Source organism: Mandrillus leucophaeus, unplaced genomic scaffold (genome assembly GCF_000951045.1).
Source record: "Mandrillus leucophaeus isolate KB7577 unplaced genomic scaffold, Mleu.le_1.0 Scaffold145, whole genome shotgun sequence".
Lineage (NCBI taxonomy): Eukaryota > Metazoa > Chordata > Mammalia > Primates > Cercopithecidae > Mandrillus > Mandrillus leucophaeus.
This window is the reverse complement of record NW_012101421.1, coordinates 455,314-470,660: the sequence shown is the minus strand read 5'-3', so window position 1 is coordinate 470,660 and position 15,347 is coordinate 455,314. Positions and strand designations below refer to the sequence as shown.

Sequence of the window (15,347 nt, the reverse complement as noted above, 5' to 3'; positions counted from 1 at the left end):
TTTTTTGAGACGGAGTCTCGCTCTGTTGCTCAGGCTGGAGTGCAGTGGCACGATCTCGGCTCACTGCAAGCTCCGCCTCCCGGGTTTACACCATTCTCCTGCCTCAGCCTCCTGAGTAGCTGGGACTACAGGCGCCCGCCACCTTGCCCGGCTAATTTTGTTTTGTATTTTTTAGTAGAGACAGAGTTTCACAGTGTTAGCCAGGATGGCCTCGATCTCCTGACCTCGTGATCCGCCCACCTCGGCCTCCCAAAGTGCTGGGATTACAGGCGTGAGCCACTGCGCCCAGCCTCTTTTTCTTTCTTTTCTTTTCTTTTCTTTTTTTTTTTTTAAACATTTATACCTATTTTTTAAATAAGTATTGCTTATTGCTGGATTGCTACTTCTACAATGCAGGCAAGGACCTTGTTGCATCTTTCCGGAGCAACAGTAATTGGCATATAATATACATTCAGTGAATATTTGCCCAATGAATAAATCATATTAAGTTGAAAGAAAATATTGGAAGTCTTCTATTTAGGACTACAGTTTACACAATAACCTCCTTAAGACTGTTTATATGTATCTGAGTCAAAATTGTTGCCCTTTCACTTAAAATTGTTCAAATTCGCCTAATTCTTTGTGCTATTTGCCTATGAATTTTTATGAAACATATTGTCTAAAATATTGGTTGGAATTTATTAATACAATGAGTGTTAAGAGATGATTAAATTTACAGCTAAACCATGAATAGTAACTGACTGATCCATAGCACACAATATTTTTTATTATGATGGTTTATTATCCTCAGTTAGCTAGATAGCAAGCCAGATTTGGTGTCTACCAAAATCTGTGCACAAAGTAAAAATGAGATAAGACAATGCCACAGTACATTAAGTAAAGTTCATTCTGTTCTAAAACACCAGCATTGAAACAGGTCTCTAGGAATATTATCTCCAGTGCGGTTATCTTTTTTATTGGCAAACCTGTAATAGCTATAATATTATACCTCCATGCAGAGCATTTTTTCTTATGTGTATAATCATAATATCTAGGATCTGAATGAGGAAAAAAGTGGTTAGCAATTATTATTATTTATGAATGGGCTATTGAGCTTTATAGGAGATGGCATATTCAGAGTTGACTTGATATTAATGGAATTGCTTTAATGTGATTAACTTTAAAAAATATTAAAGTGGTTTTGTTGAAAAGAGCTAAAGGTTTGATGGTAAAAACAAATTGCCTAGTTGCTCACTTTGACCAAGTCTTTATTGGTAGTATTTTTCCTACCATATTTTAGGGTTTCTCCATTCTGTAAACAGAGGGGCTTGGTGGCCTCAAAGAGGTGGGAAGTATTTCTTCTCACCCTGGGCTCTGTAGTCTGATGGCCACTGACTAGCCCATGAGATTTTCCCTGTAGCCCCACATGAATATGAGATTAGGGAGCTATCTAAGCCCAAATGGGATCCTCTCATAGCATTTTCTTTTTTATTATGCACTTAACATTTTACGAAAAAGAACCCAAGGTAGATAAAATGTTATGTTATCTGAAATTTATTCTTAATTTTTATCAATGTCAGTCATTCAATTGTATGTAGCTATAGTCAAGATACATACATATACAATTTTGTGATCTGCTTTTCACTTTACTTTCTTCGGTTTATGCATTCTTTTGTATCTATATACTTTGTATAATTCTAATTTTAATGGCTGTATATTAGCACATCTTAATAATATGTAGTATAATTTGTTTAATCATTTCTCTAATACTGAGCAATTCGGATTTAAATTTTTACCCTTAAAAATAAGTCTGAACTCATAGCTATTGCTAAAAACAATTTAATTGATCTTATGTGCTCCTGAGTAGTAAATGTTTAAATGTATCTATGGGATATATGAGTTTCAGAGACATTTATGTGATTTGTCTGTTTATTCAGAATAGGGAATTGTGACATTCTTAATTTATGAGTTTTTTAGGGGTTCTGTTTATTTTAAACTGAATAAATATTGGTTTAATGTCCTACCTACTCAAAATGATGGGTAAACTGGTATTTATCTACCATTTGTAAATGCAATATTAATTAAACATTTTGACTCTTATTTCAGTTCAAAATTTTGTCAAATATCCTGTGTACATGAAAGATTTTTTTTCATTTAATGTTAATATGGCAAGAATTGTGGAAACAGAAATAGAATGTTTTATTAAGTGACTTGACACATTTTTTGGTAATTGTTTTGCTTTGGGACTTAAAGTCCGAAAAGCAAGCTTACATTTCACTTACCATTTGTTGATCTGACATCCCACATGTCAGCTGTTCCTGGTGGCTGATCAACAACACAGAAAGTAAAGGGAGACCCATAAGAATGTTCATGAACAGAGATAAGGACTGATGGAGAGTCAATGCAGATGGTTCTTCTTTCAGGAAAAATGTTTGGACAGTAATCGTTGATATCAGGAACCTCAATACATATGGTTCCTGTAGCTGTTTTTCCAGAGCCATCTGAAAGAGTAAGTTTCATAGGTGTTGAGGTAAATGGTGTTAGGGAGAAAACTCTTTCTCATATCCCCTGATGATGCCATGGAACTTGTAGGAATCATATACATGACTTGGGAGGCTTGACAGGTTCCTGCCCGCTTCAGCGACCCAAAGTCACTCTTCCCTTTGTGTGCTACCTTCCAGCCACACTGCTTCTTTTGAGTTCTTTAAACAAGTTTCTCTTTTTACTCTGGACTCTGGCACATTCTTTCCACTCTTCCTAAAATGTTTTCCATCCTCATTTCATTTTGCTAATTCTAACACATCCTAAGGCGCAAAATCAAATGTTCTTCCTCAGAGAAGGTTTACTGCTTTCTAGTCTCACCCTGTTCCCGTAAATTAGACCCCTGGATCAGTTATGGACCTCCATTCAGGATGCTCATTGAGTCCTGTGTTTGTAGAAATAAGCACAGTTGAAATAAATACTTGTTGGTGTTTTTCTTCTGTGTTCACTGTTTATTTTAATTGCATCGGTTACACGCTATTTCTTTGAGAAATGGCATTTCTGAAAACAAATATAAGTCTATTAGATTTTTCCCTGATCCACTTGAAACAAGTTTTTGGATAGTATAATTTATCAGAAAGGGCCAAAGACTAAAGATTAGGAGTACAGGAGCTTTTTAGTCCACTTTTCTACTCTATGTTCTGTTACAGCGAATAAAGAACTTTTTTTGCTTGTTTTTAACTTGAAAAAAATCTTAGCTTTCTCACTTTTAAACTAGAACATTGTCGTCTCTAGGGCACTTTAGTAGGTCATTTTCTGAGAAGGCAATAAATTCCTTTTACAGACGTTTTCTGTGTGCCTAAGTAGTAGTCACTGAGGTAACTGAATGAGAATAAACTGAGAGCCTAGTATAGTCTATATGATTTTGTATAATATGTTTATATACCCTATTCAGCATTGGACCTGATTTCACTAGATGAAAGATATTGATTTCACTTAGTTTCTCATTCGAGAGCCATCAGATTATTCCAGAGATTGTTTTATTTGTCATTCTCTGATCTTTGGTAGCTCTTCTATTACCTTGTGATTGGCAACCAAAACTCAAGCTATTGCTTATAGCGTTTACTCCCCAATAAAGTTTGCTCTTCCTAGAGGTCTGTCTCTTCACCTGATGATGGTGTGTGCTGAAGCAAACTTATTCCAACTATTCAGATTGCTCCGTGCCAGTGCAGACACTCTGCTTAGGTGAATAAACCATCAGCTTTGTTTTTGGATTTCTCTTGGTACATTTTGATAGCACTTTCTCTCTCTTTATTTGCTTGGAATGACTAATTATTTGTTCTAGAATTTGAAGATTTTCACATATGACCAATATGCAAACATAGGGTGCAATCAACATGGTTAGAATCAATTTTCAAATTAGATCTTGCAGAATACTGATAATAAATAGGACAATGTTATTTATGAAACTGACCCAGGCATTAAAAGTTACTTGCCACAGGGTGAAGCTCAGGATGCATGGACGATAGTTGGTTTGGTTTTATCATGGTTTGTTTTTGAATTTTATGCTGCTTCTTTACCTTTATTTTTGTTTTGATACTAGAAAGGTCAGCTATAAACTCATTGCAAACCTACAGTATCTGTCTTACATTAGGCATGTATCTCGGACACCTATCTTTCCCCTTCCTTTGTGGTTCCTGACCTTTCTCTCTTGTTTTGTTCTACAGCAGCTGGTTTCCTAGGCACTGCTTCATAGAATCATTAACTATTGATAAATAAACAAATCCTATTGCTACTCACCAAGAGGACTGCTTAATAGATTTTCCCATGTGAGAAGTGGCTCACTTACAAGTTAAGTCAGTGCATCTGCATTTATGACTTTTAATGTGGATCTTATATTTGGAATAACCTGTGCTTTCTTGATCCATAGCATCTTATTATGGAAATATGTCAAATCAAGCAACACTCACACAAGCTTCTCACTGTAGTTCAGCTTTAATGGCTCTAAAATAATTGTATTCACTGTAGTTCAGGTTTAATGGCTCTAAAATAATTATATTCACAAGGTGATCCCCAAATGAACTTTGGAGAGCATGTAGCCCTTACTTTAAGTAAACATTCCCAACATACCCTACAAGTGAGATTAGCCGTACTCAAGAGACAAAGTTATAAACAGAAGATAAATTATATTTTAACTTTTACGCTTTAAGCCATATGCAACTCACTTTTGCAAGTAGATGAAATAAACTATGGCTTAAGTGTAAATTATGATTTTAATTGACTTCAATTCTTGATTTAAGGTGCTTAGGACTTTCTATACATCTTACATACACCATTAAAAATGTTTGAGTTACTCAAATATCAGCATTAGAGTAACATAATACTTAATATAATAGTATTAGTTTTCTTAAAATACTGAAAATAAATTTTCTTACCATCTATAGCCAGGATCTCTGCTGTGTATATCCCATTGATAATATATTTTGACTTCGTATCAAATTCTCTGGAAAACTGTATCTCACCAGTTCTTGAACCAATTTTTAACCAGCTGCCTGCATCATGCCCTATGATATATCTGTTTTTAAATAAAAAATTCATTATTATGCTTTTATTAAAGTTAGTACTATTAAATCACATAAGAGCTACAGTGTGGTAAACTTAAATATTGTGTTTTTATGTTTTATAGTGATGATTGCCTTGGTTTATAAAAAGTGTATATATATCAATAAAAATTCAATGATATATACATTAATACACAGATTGGCAAGTTTTAAAATTTCATCATTCTTACTCTTCTGGCTCCTAGTATAACTGTTAATAAAATGTATGAGTTTATTTCAGCTCTGTTTATTAAATAATAGCAATATAAAACATCTGTTATTCATTTTCAAAAACAAATATTGCTTATTTATTTTCACATGTGGTATACTCAGAATTTTTTTGTGGCTTTTCAGCCATGTTGATTTCAGAGCACCTCACTGATGGCCTGTTGGGGGGTTGTGGTATCCTCCGTTCAGTGTGTCTGTCTGGATCTTGTTACAGATGATAGATTTAAAGTGCTTGACCTCACTGGAAGAAGATCTGGTCTCTACCAGGCACAATTTCAAGTCTTCTGTTCCTTTATCTGAACTGCTTTTACCTCCACCCATCCTGGCAGACTTCACATGTTTTATTTGAGTCTGTCAATTTGTTAACTGATTTAATAACTAAAACTGTGAACATCAAAGTAACTTATAAGTCAGTAGACTTTGTTTACTCCAAGAATATTGGGATGAAGAAAAGGAGATAGAGAAGGGCAGGATATAGAGAAGACCTGTGTACTTCACTGTGGTTATTTCTAGAATATTTTACACTGTTCTAATTCACATATAATCTATGTATCTCATGCCCCAATACTACCTTTTAATTTCTCCTCTTCTGACTCTCCTTATGCCTATCAAATTTCTAAAACACTGTTTTTAGCTTCTATGATTGTGTTTTTTCTCTTAGATTAAGCAGAGAATTGAAATTAGTCTCAAAGTCATAGGTAACACAGGTTTAAGAAAACAAGCGGTGACTCAACTTTTATGGTGTCTTATTGTCTACAATATGGCTTAATCGGCCCAGGTCCAGGGTAGTACAAACTGGCCACAAAAGATCAAAAAGACTCACGGAGTAATTTAGGAGGCTCTTTGATCTTACAATTGCTCACTGGACGTGATTACTTTTATAACTAGTTGGAGCTCTTACATTATTGAAGCCTCTAAAACACTGTTAAAATTCTAAGATTTCAAATGCTCTAATAGTCTTTTAAATTGAAGAAATAATAAAAGCAAAAAAACCTTCCAAAAGTATTACAACCAACATATACTAGCACATGCTACATGAATTAACACTGGATAGAACCATAGAACATGAAGAAAATATTTGCAGTACCTGACATTTGTTGCGGGGTTTCCTGTGTCCAAATCTATGGCTGTATATGTGCCAAGCACATAATTCAATAAAGAACTTCCTTTTATTCCTTCCCGCACACTAAAAGCCATAGTACTTGGATGAAATGCAGGTCCTTCTCTCACATTAACAACCTGAATTCTCACAGGGGTTGGGTGCATTCGGAATTGAGAAGCAACGGAGTAGTGAAAATCAGCTTGGTTTTTAACTCCGATACTAAGCTGAATATTAGGTTCTTGTTCATAATCCAGCATCTGAAATGAAAGAAAATAAAACACTCTGAAACAGCAAAGAACTCTCTTTTGATAAAGTAAGAACCCATGGTAAAGCAAACCACACACTAGAATAAAGTCCAGGAGATACGTTGTTTAGATTTTGAAATGAAAAAGAATTTACTTATTACTGCATTAGGTATCTGAGATATGTTATTCTGTTTATCTTTTAGCATAATCCACTATGTAGATCATTTAAGCCTGTGATTTTAAATTGGAATAAAATTTTGGAGTTTTGGACTTTTTATACAAAAATGCTGAACTGAAAAACGATATTTTCCAAGTGAGGTGTTTATGAAAAATTCTTTAGAATAAAAGAAAAAATGTTTACACTATTGAATGAATAAATAAATAGTACCCAGATTTCCTTTCTAGAACTCACATCTGAGAATCTTTTGAAAGTATAATCAGCAGAATAAAGGAGCTAATATATATGATGTCACTGAACACATAATTTTTTTTAATGATGTAAACAACTTATAAAGAATTTATGATGATTATAGTCGCTGGGTCTGGTGGATAGGAAGACGCCTTTATGGGGCATATTCAAATAAGTAAATGCCATGCCCAGAGAAAAGTCACCTTTGAAATGGATATTCTGGATAAAAAATAGAATCTTTTGATCCAGAATGATTGATGTGGTGACATGAAAAGTCACAAGTGAAAAAGTAGTTGCAAAGAAAGAATTGCTGAGCAATGTCTGCTTAGAAGTGTTTTGGAAGCTAAGGTAAGCATCACTTGCAATGCATTTCCAACAGCAGAAGTCAAGACATCAGCAAGGCTTGCCGTCAGCAGAACTCTGAGGTAAATCTCTGCTTCTCAGTGAAACTCCCTGACATCATGAATGTTTCCTTAGGTTTTAGAGTTACATCTTTTCAGAAGAGCTGATAAGAAAAACATTCACAGAAATTTACTTAGGTTCTTCTTGGGAGATGGCTCAGCATGCCACACTTGAATTTCAGCCAAAACCCTTCAGGTCTGGGATATTGATTCCTTTTGCACATCTATTTACAGGTCCACATAATACCTAGTCCACTGGTCCACATAATAGACCACCCCACATGATATTTAGCACAGAACTGAATATAAATTATGTACTCAAAAATCAATTTTCAACCGGAAGAGATCTTTCTTCCACAGATCTTTTTTTATTTAATAGAATTCCATGCTATCTTAAAACAAATGAAAAATCGAGAACCTCTTTTTTTTCCTTTTCTTTTTTTACTTTTTTGAGACAGGGTCTCATTCTGTGGCTCAGGCTGGAGTGCGGTGGTGCAATCTCAGCCCACTGCAATCTCTACCTCCCAGGTTCAAGCAATTCTCCTGCCTCAGCCTCCCAAGTAGCTGAGACTATAGGCATGCACCACCACACCGGGCTAATTTTTTGCATTTTTAGTAGAGATGAGGGTTTTGCCTGTTGGCCAGGCTGGTCTTGAACTCTTGACCTCAGGTGATCCAACTGCTTTGGCCTCTCAAAGTGCTGGGATTACAGGCACTGTGCCCGGCCTGATAACCTCTTTTCTGATAGATAAATCTCTTGTGGTTTTGTTATGTATACACACAAAGGCACTTTTGTTTGTAAGAATATTAAAGTTCTCTCCCCATTGAATAGAGTGTGATGAAAATATATCAATATGTGTCTAAAGTTGTATCAATTAAAGATCTTCACATAATCTAGGAGCAGGAAATTGGTCTGGGGTGAATCTTTCCTCTAGGAGGGACAGCCAAATAGAGGAAAGGCATAAAATTGTTTATTCATTCTTTGCAAGTGGCGCCCTTTAGTCAGGATTTTCTGATTGTGTCCAGAGGTCAGGGATTGTAAAGAGCAATGGAAACAATGGTTTACCTTGGAGTCTCTTCATAAAGTAAAGGAAGAGGCTGGGGAAACTCAGTCTCTGCAGTGTAAGGAACAAATGAAGAATAACCGCTTAACAAGGTACACATGCGTGTGTTAGAGTGGGTGGGGGCTTGAGCTGCAGTGACCTAGAGTGAGGCTCTGGAAGGGATCAGGATGAAGATAACACACCCAGAAATGTATCTGGCTTCTGGCAGGATTTGGCTTCTGTAAATTGTAGTACAGAAGCTAAGCTTAGATTCTCACTTCCATTTTTTTTTGTTCTAATTTAATATGACACGGCTAATTCTAGTGGGGACACTGATTCATTTTAAAATTAAGTATGAAAGAGGGAGAACGCTAGAAGCCTCCATCCAAAAGAGGATGTGATAGCAGTTTTTCCACAGCAGGGGACTCGGGAAATGCTCATTATCTGCCTGAGTATGTGTTCTGTTTCCAGGAAGGCTCATTTTCTGGTACAAATGTGTCGGGAACAGAGAAGCAGGGCACGCACAGCTGGGAAGGAGTTTATGGCGGTACACAGACTTGGAGGGAAAATCTCAGGGTGCTAGTTTTTTCCTAAAATTGGTTTTACTGACCCCCGATTACACAGTGAGACATGAAGGTGGCAGTTAAATATGACTTTGGGACCAGAGAGTTCTGATTGGATCTTGTCTCTGCCATTTACCACCTGGGTAAACTGAGACTAGCAATTTGTCCTCATCAGTTTTGTTTCACTTTCTCTAAAAATGGAATTACTGGCTGGGTGCGGTGGCTCACGCCTGTAATCCCAGTACTTTGGGAGGCTAAGGTGGGCGGATCACTTGAGGTCAGGAGTTTGAGACCAGCCTGGTCAACAATGGTGAAATCCCGTCTCTACTAAAAATGCAAACATTAGCTGGGTGTGGTGGCACATGCCTGTAATCCCAGCTACTTGGGAGGCTGAGGCATGAAAATTGCTTGAACCTGGGAGGAGGTGGTTGCAATGATCACACTGCTGCACTCTAGCCTGGGTGACAGAGTGAGACTCCATCTCAAAAAAAAAAAAAAAAAAAAAAAGCAATGACCCTATTTTCTTCCAAGAGTTGTGAGGATTAAATGAGATAAAATACGTGAACCCTCTGGATACACCTTATAACAGAATAGTTGGTGTTTAGTAATTGCTTAATAAATGTTAGAATTATTATAAAAATAGAGAATCATTTTTTTTTGTTAGAGTTCCAATTGGGTAGCATTTTGCTTTGCTTTTTTCTCAGTGTTGGAGTCAATGTGTGTGTATATATATATATATATACACACACACACACGTATTTATATTGCTGGTGTTTTCATATACACTTATCAATAAATGCCAAGGAGAGGCTCTTATTGACAAAGAGACTTTCATTTTTCTGAGATCTTTCTCTTGTTAAACTGTAAATTCCTTGAGAACAGGGACCATATCTTATTCGCCTTCATATCTTCAGCGAATTCTCAATACACAGCAATTCTCAATACATCTTTTTTTTTTTCTCTGCCTCCCCGGTCAGGGTTCAAGTGATTTTCATGCCTCAGCCCTCCCGAGTAACTGGGATTACAGGTGACCACCCCACACCCATCTTTCAGTAGAGACTTGGTTTCACCCTGTTGTCCAGGCTGGTCTCGAACTCCTGGCCTCAAGTGACCCTCCTGCTTTGGCCTCACAAAGTGCTGGGATTACAGGCACGAACCACCTTAAATCCTTTGAATTGAATCTTTGTAATTTCCTCAGACTAAGAGAAGGGTTATATAAAGCTTAGTCAAAAATCCATTAATGAAGGGCCAGTTTCCACAAGATTAAGGGGTATCCTGAATGAAAATGGAGAAGGTGTAAGAGGACATTAGTAACCTCATTCCAAATGTATCTGGAATGAGAGGCTGACCTCTGGCTGTTGAAAATGTCAAACATGGGAAAATTACTCTTATGTTCTCTAAAATAGTTCTTTTGGCTAGGTAGTAACACACACATAAAATTTCATTTTAATTAGCCTTTCTCTATTACTTTGGTATTTTTAAGCCAATTTTTTCTTACTCTTTTTAAGAGACTTGGAAAGTTATTCAGAAGAAAATAGATAGGGCTTTGTATATACAACATCCAAATTACATCGACAAATTTTTCATGAAATTAATATTTCAATATATTTTTTAAGCAATTAAGTATATCTTTTAAAAATGTTGTTATCACAGAAGGCACATTACGTAAGTCAGAGAGTACATTGCCTACATTGTTAATTTTTTCATATTTATAATTTTATGCAGAAGTTATAAATGATGCAGTCAAGTCCATGGACTTCTGTTTGGATGATATCTATACTATTAGTTTCAGGTAAATATTATCATCAATACTATTCTCAAATTTTGTGAGTCTCTACTATCTTTTGGACACTGGACCAGGTGCTGGGGATAGAAAGATATTTAGATCAAGTTCTTTATGCACAAAATTCTTCTATTATTTTAGTAGTTTGGGAGACAGACCAAAAGTGAAGAACAGTTACATAATATGAGATAATATACAAAGTCAGTCACTAAGATGGTAAGAACATAGGTAAGAATTGCATGTTATGTGTAGCTCTTGATTTTTAACCAGGATGCAAGGTTTAACAAATTCTGATCCCTGGAAGAAAAACTTGACTAAATATTCAGAATTTGATATGGTGGGAGGTGACCTCCTGTTCCTCTATCCCTCTTCATATTGCATTTGGCAATGACTCCTATACCCATTCCTTTTTTTTTTTTTTTTTCAATTTTTACTGCCATTGCCTTAGATCAGATGCTTAGTGCCTCAGGGCTTAATTAATACGATAATAATTTTGATAACTTTGGTCTTTTCAGAGTTGAACTCATGTTGTTATTTATTTATTTATTTATTTATTTATTTAGAGGCAGAGTTTCACTCTTGTTGCCCAGCCTGGAGTGCAATGGTGCAGTCTCAGCTCACTGCAACCTCCGCCTCCTGGGTTCAAGCGATTCTCCTGCCTCAGCCTCCCAAGTAGCTGGGATTACAGGCATGTGTCACCACACCTGGCTAATTTTGTATTTTTAGTAGAGACGGGGTTTCTCCATGTTGTTCAGGCTGGTCTCGAACTCCCAACCTCAGATGATCTGCCCGCCTTGGCCTCCCAAAGTGCTGGGATTACATGAGCCACCTCGCCTGGCCGATGTTATTGTTATTTTAGAAAATATCCCAAATCTTTCCTTGGTCTATAAGTAGGAATTGAAAAGCTTTTTTGGTCAAGGGCCAGATAGTAAATGTCCTAGGTTTTAGGGGTCATATCATATATAGTTTCTATCTCAAGTATTCAAATCAGTCACTTGAGTGTGGAAACAGCCACAGAAAATATGTAAATGAATGTATGTGACTGTGTTCCAATAAAACTCTTTATGAAACAGGGGATAGGTTAAATTTGACCTCCGGATCATAGTTTGCTGACCTCTGTCCCAAAGCAATGTTTTCCAAATAGAAAGGCCATGATATACTCTTTGAATCCTTGTGTTCACTTAAGAAATTATAAAATTTGTGTATTCATTTGGATGACATCTTATATATAAATATTTTTCATAATTTTGGTGGCCAGCTCATAAGTTAATATACCATATGATTTCAGTGTGCATGGTTGTGCGTTGATGGTAAAGTAGTAATACTAAAATTGCTCAGATAACTTGAGAAAGAAAAGAGAAAGCCCCAATGAATAAACGATATGTTTGCATCCAGAAGGCTAAATGGTTTCCTAATACGCTATCTGAAAAAACCTCACAGTAACTTGATGATGTGGTTTGGGTGTTTGTCACTCACAAATCTCATCTTTAAATGTGATTCCCAAAGTTGGAGGCGGGGCCTGGTGAGAGGTGATTGGGCAGATCCCTCACGAATGGTTTAGCACCATACCCTTGGTGATAAATGAGTTTTTGCGAGATCTGGTTGTTTACAAGAGCCTAGGACCTTCTGCTTCTCTCTTTTGCTACTATCCTTGTCATGTGATACACTGGCTCCCCCTTTGCCTTCCTCAATGATTGTAAGATTCCTGAGGCCCTCACCAGAAGGACATGTCGGCACTTTGCTTCCTGTACAGCCTGCAAAATGGTGATTCAGCTGAACCTCTTTTCTTTATAAATTACCTAGTCTCAGCTATTACTTTATAGTAACACAAAAACAGCCTATGTGCTTGAATAGAGAAAAATAGTAACAGAACTGAATAATCACACTGTAAATTCCACAATCACACTGTGTAGCAAACTAAAAATATGTGTGTACGTATATGTCTTAATACATATTTTCCTGGCTATAAGTGTTATGTTGTTAAGCAGCAATTTCCTTTGATAAAAAAATAACAATTTCCCTCCTTACATTAACGTTAATCTGAATCTTACTGGTTTGTGGTTTTATTCATTTCTAATTATACATTTTTCAGTTTTATCATTGTCTATGAATTAAAAGCAAGTAATTAAAGAAAAATTAATCTGTAGAAAAAAAATCACACCTGGTATTTCAGTATGCAAGGTTCTCAGGGGATCGATTCCAGCTTCACTTCTCTGATCTGACCTCTCATTACTTCCCTACTCGAATGCTCCACTATAGCCCCACGGGGTTGCTCACCATGCCCTGAACATGCTTCATGTTTTCTTACTCTGCGTGTTTGTTTATTTTATTACCCACATTAGCAATCTTAGCTATAATATCTTGCTTAAGTCTTATTTCCTGCATGAAATCTTTTCAGACAGATCTAGCTCAGAAGGATCTCACCATTTCTTATCTCATTCATTATTTCACATTTCATTCCCTTGACAATTAATTATGTTTCATATCATGACATCTGTACTACTTATTACACTGTGAACTCTCATACATTGTCTAATTTGGGGGTGCTTACCTTATCTTCATAACTAGATACTGGACACTGTCAGAACAAAACTGCCTCCCTATTTTTCTAGGTAATAAATTTTGTGTTGCTAGCTAGGAGACTTAGACTGACACAGTAGTTACTTAGGACCCTTGATATAAGCAATATTCAAAGTTATGAAGTACTTTTTCTGAAGGCAGATTCTATTCTGTCTCTAAGGTCATTTAAAACTTCTTTGGAAGAAAATATTGCAGAAGAAAATATTGCAGATCCTTATACTGTACCTTGACAACTTTCAAAATGCCTTCATTGGTTTGTGGGTCTGTTTGGATATCGAACCAATTCCCATCATTTCCAGAGAGAATTAAATATTGCGCCAACCAATTATCGGTGCCTTCTTCATCAAGATCAATTGCTTGTAATCGTAACAGTTCCGAACTTAAACAATTCTCTTCAATACTGGCTGAGTACTAAAATGCGGGGATCAATTTTGTAGTCAATGAATTTTCAAAAGAAGAAACGTACTTAAGAACACATAATTATTATTTAAAATACTAACAACAAACTATGTCAATTATTTTTGCACCATTATTCAATGCCCATATTCCAATCAGGAAAATAAGAATAAAATGATTACAAGATAATAAAACTGACATTCATGTGCTGTATGTAAAATCAAGTTAGCACTTCGTCTCTTTTTCTTTTCTTTCTTTAATTTTTTGCTTATTGTTAATTTCTTTATTCTTTTAGACAGGGGATCAGATTTTTTTCTGTAAAGGGCTGAACAGTAAATATATTAGATGTTGTGGGCCAGAGAATTGGTGTTGTAACCCCTCATCTCTGCTGTTGCAGCACAAAGCCCCCACAGACAACATATAAAGGCATGAGGACAGCTATGCTCTCTAATAACACGTTTTTTGTTTTGTTTTTGTTTTTTTTTTTTTTTTTTTTTGGAGACCCACTCTGTCGCCCAGGCTGGAGTGCAGTGGCCGGATCTCAGCTCACTGCAAGCTCCGCCTCCCGGGTTCATGCCATTCTCCTGCCTCAGCCTCCGGAGTCGCCCGCCACCTCGCCCGGCTAGTTTTTGTATTTTTTAGTAGAGACAGGGTTTCACCGTGTTAGCCAGGATGGTCTCGATCTCCTGACCTCGTGATCCACCCGTCTCGGCCTCCCAAAGTGCTGGGATTACAGGCTTGAGCCACTGTGCCTGGCCTTGTTTTTTTTTGTTTTGTTTTTAAACTGAAACAGACAGCAAGTCAGATTTGGCCCTGCTGGTTTGGATTTTATGCTTCTTTATGCTTAGAGATGGAAGTGGAAGTTCAGAATGTTTGGGGCTCTAGTAGAATTCATTCAGCAAATCATGAGGCACATACAAAAACATTAATGTTGCTATGTTATTCCCAGAATTAGATCAACAGATTTCTGTGTTTCTGTGAACAGAGTATACAGAGTAGACAGTTCGTTGCTTTCGCAGAGAAGGCTTGTTGGGAGTAGTGAGTCAAAGACCAACATACAATTTGAAGGTATATTACTATACCTAAGAAATTCCAAAGTTTCTACAACAAAGTTGAGTATGTCCATATGTAGGACAGAACCAGGCTCATGAGCCAGCATGAAAGCAAATTGATTATTGACACTTATGGAAAAAGGGTGATAAGAATACAAACTTACTGAGGTTTTCTCTAAGGTGGGGAAATTATCGTTGACATCTAAAACCTTGATTCTACAGTCACACTCAGAAGACAGTCCATCTGCAGCTCCATCCCGATCTGAGCCTCTCACAACTAGGTTGTACATACTGTGTTGCTTAATCAAGATGAAAAAGAATGTAAGACTTAGGTTTGTCTTGAATAGAATCTAATGCATTCAATGCCATTATTTCTCTACTCCTTTATTTATACAATTGAGCTTTTAATTTTTATTAAAAATGGATTATTTTCCTTCCCTCCTTTATGTTGGAGTAAGGGTACACATAGATCATTTTATCTTTGT

At 36.4% G+C, this 15,347-nt stretch overlaps 1 protein-coding gene across 2 annotated transcripts in view; it reads right to left on the bottom strand.

Moving 5' to 3' along the window:
* Positions 1 to 15,347, bottom strand: part of DSG4 (desmoglein 4) — a 37,927-nt gene that overhangs the window by 8,647 nt on the left and 13,933 nt on the right. For both annotated transcript variants that reach the window (XM_011974369.1, XM_011974370.1), the window contains exons 7-11: positions 15,027 to 15,161; positions 13,640 to 13,825; positions 6,376 to 6,647; positions 4,896 to 5,035; positions 2,262 to 2,480 (exon numbers count right to left, since the gene is read on the bottom strand). In XM_011974369.1, the coding sequence (XP_011829759.1) occupies positions 2,262 to 2,480; positions 4,896 to 5,035; positions 6,376 to 6,647; positions 13,640 to 13,825; positions 15,027 to 15,161 (952 nt within the window). The remainder of the gene's footprint in view (positions 1 to 2,261; positions 2,481 to 4,895; positions 5,036 to 6,375; positions 6,648 to 13,639; positions 13,826 to 15,026; positions 15,162 to 15,347) is intronic.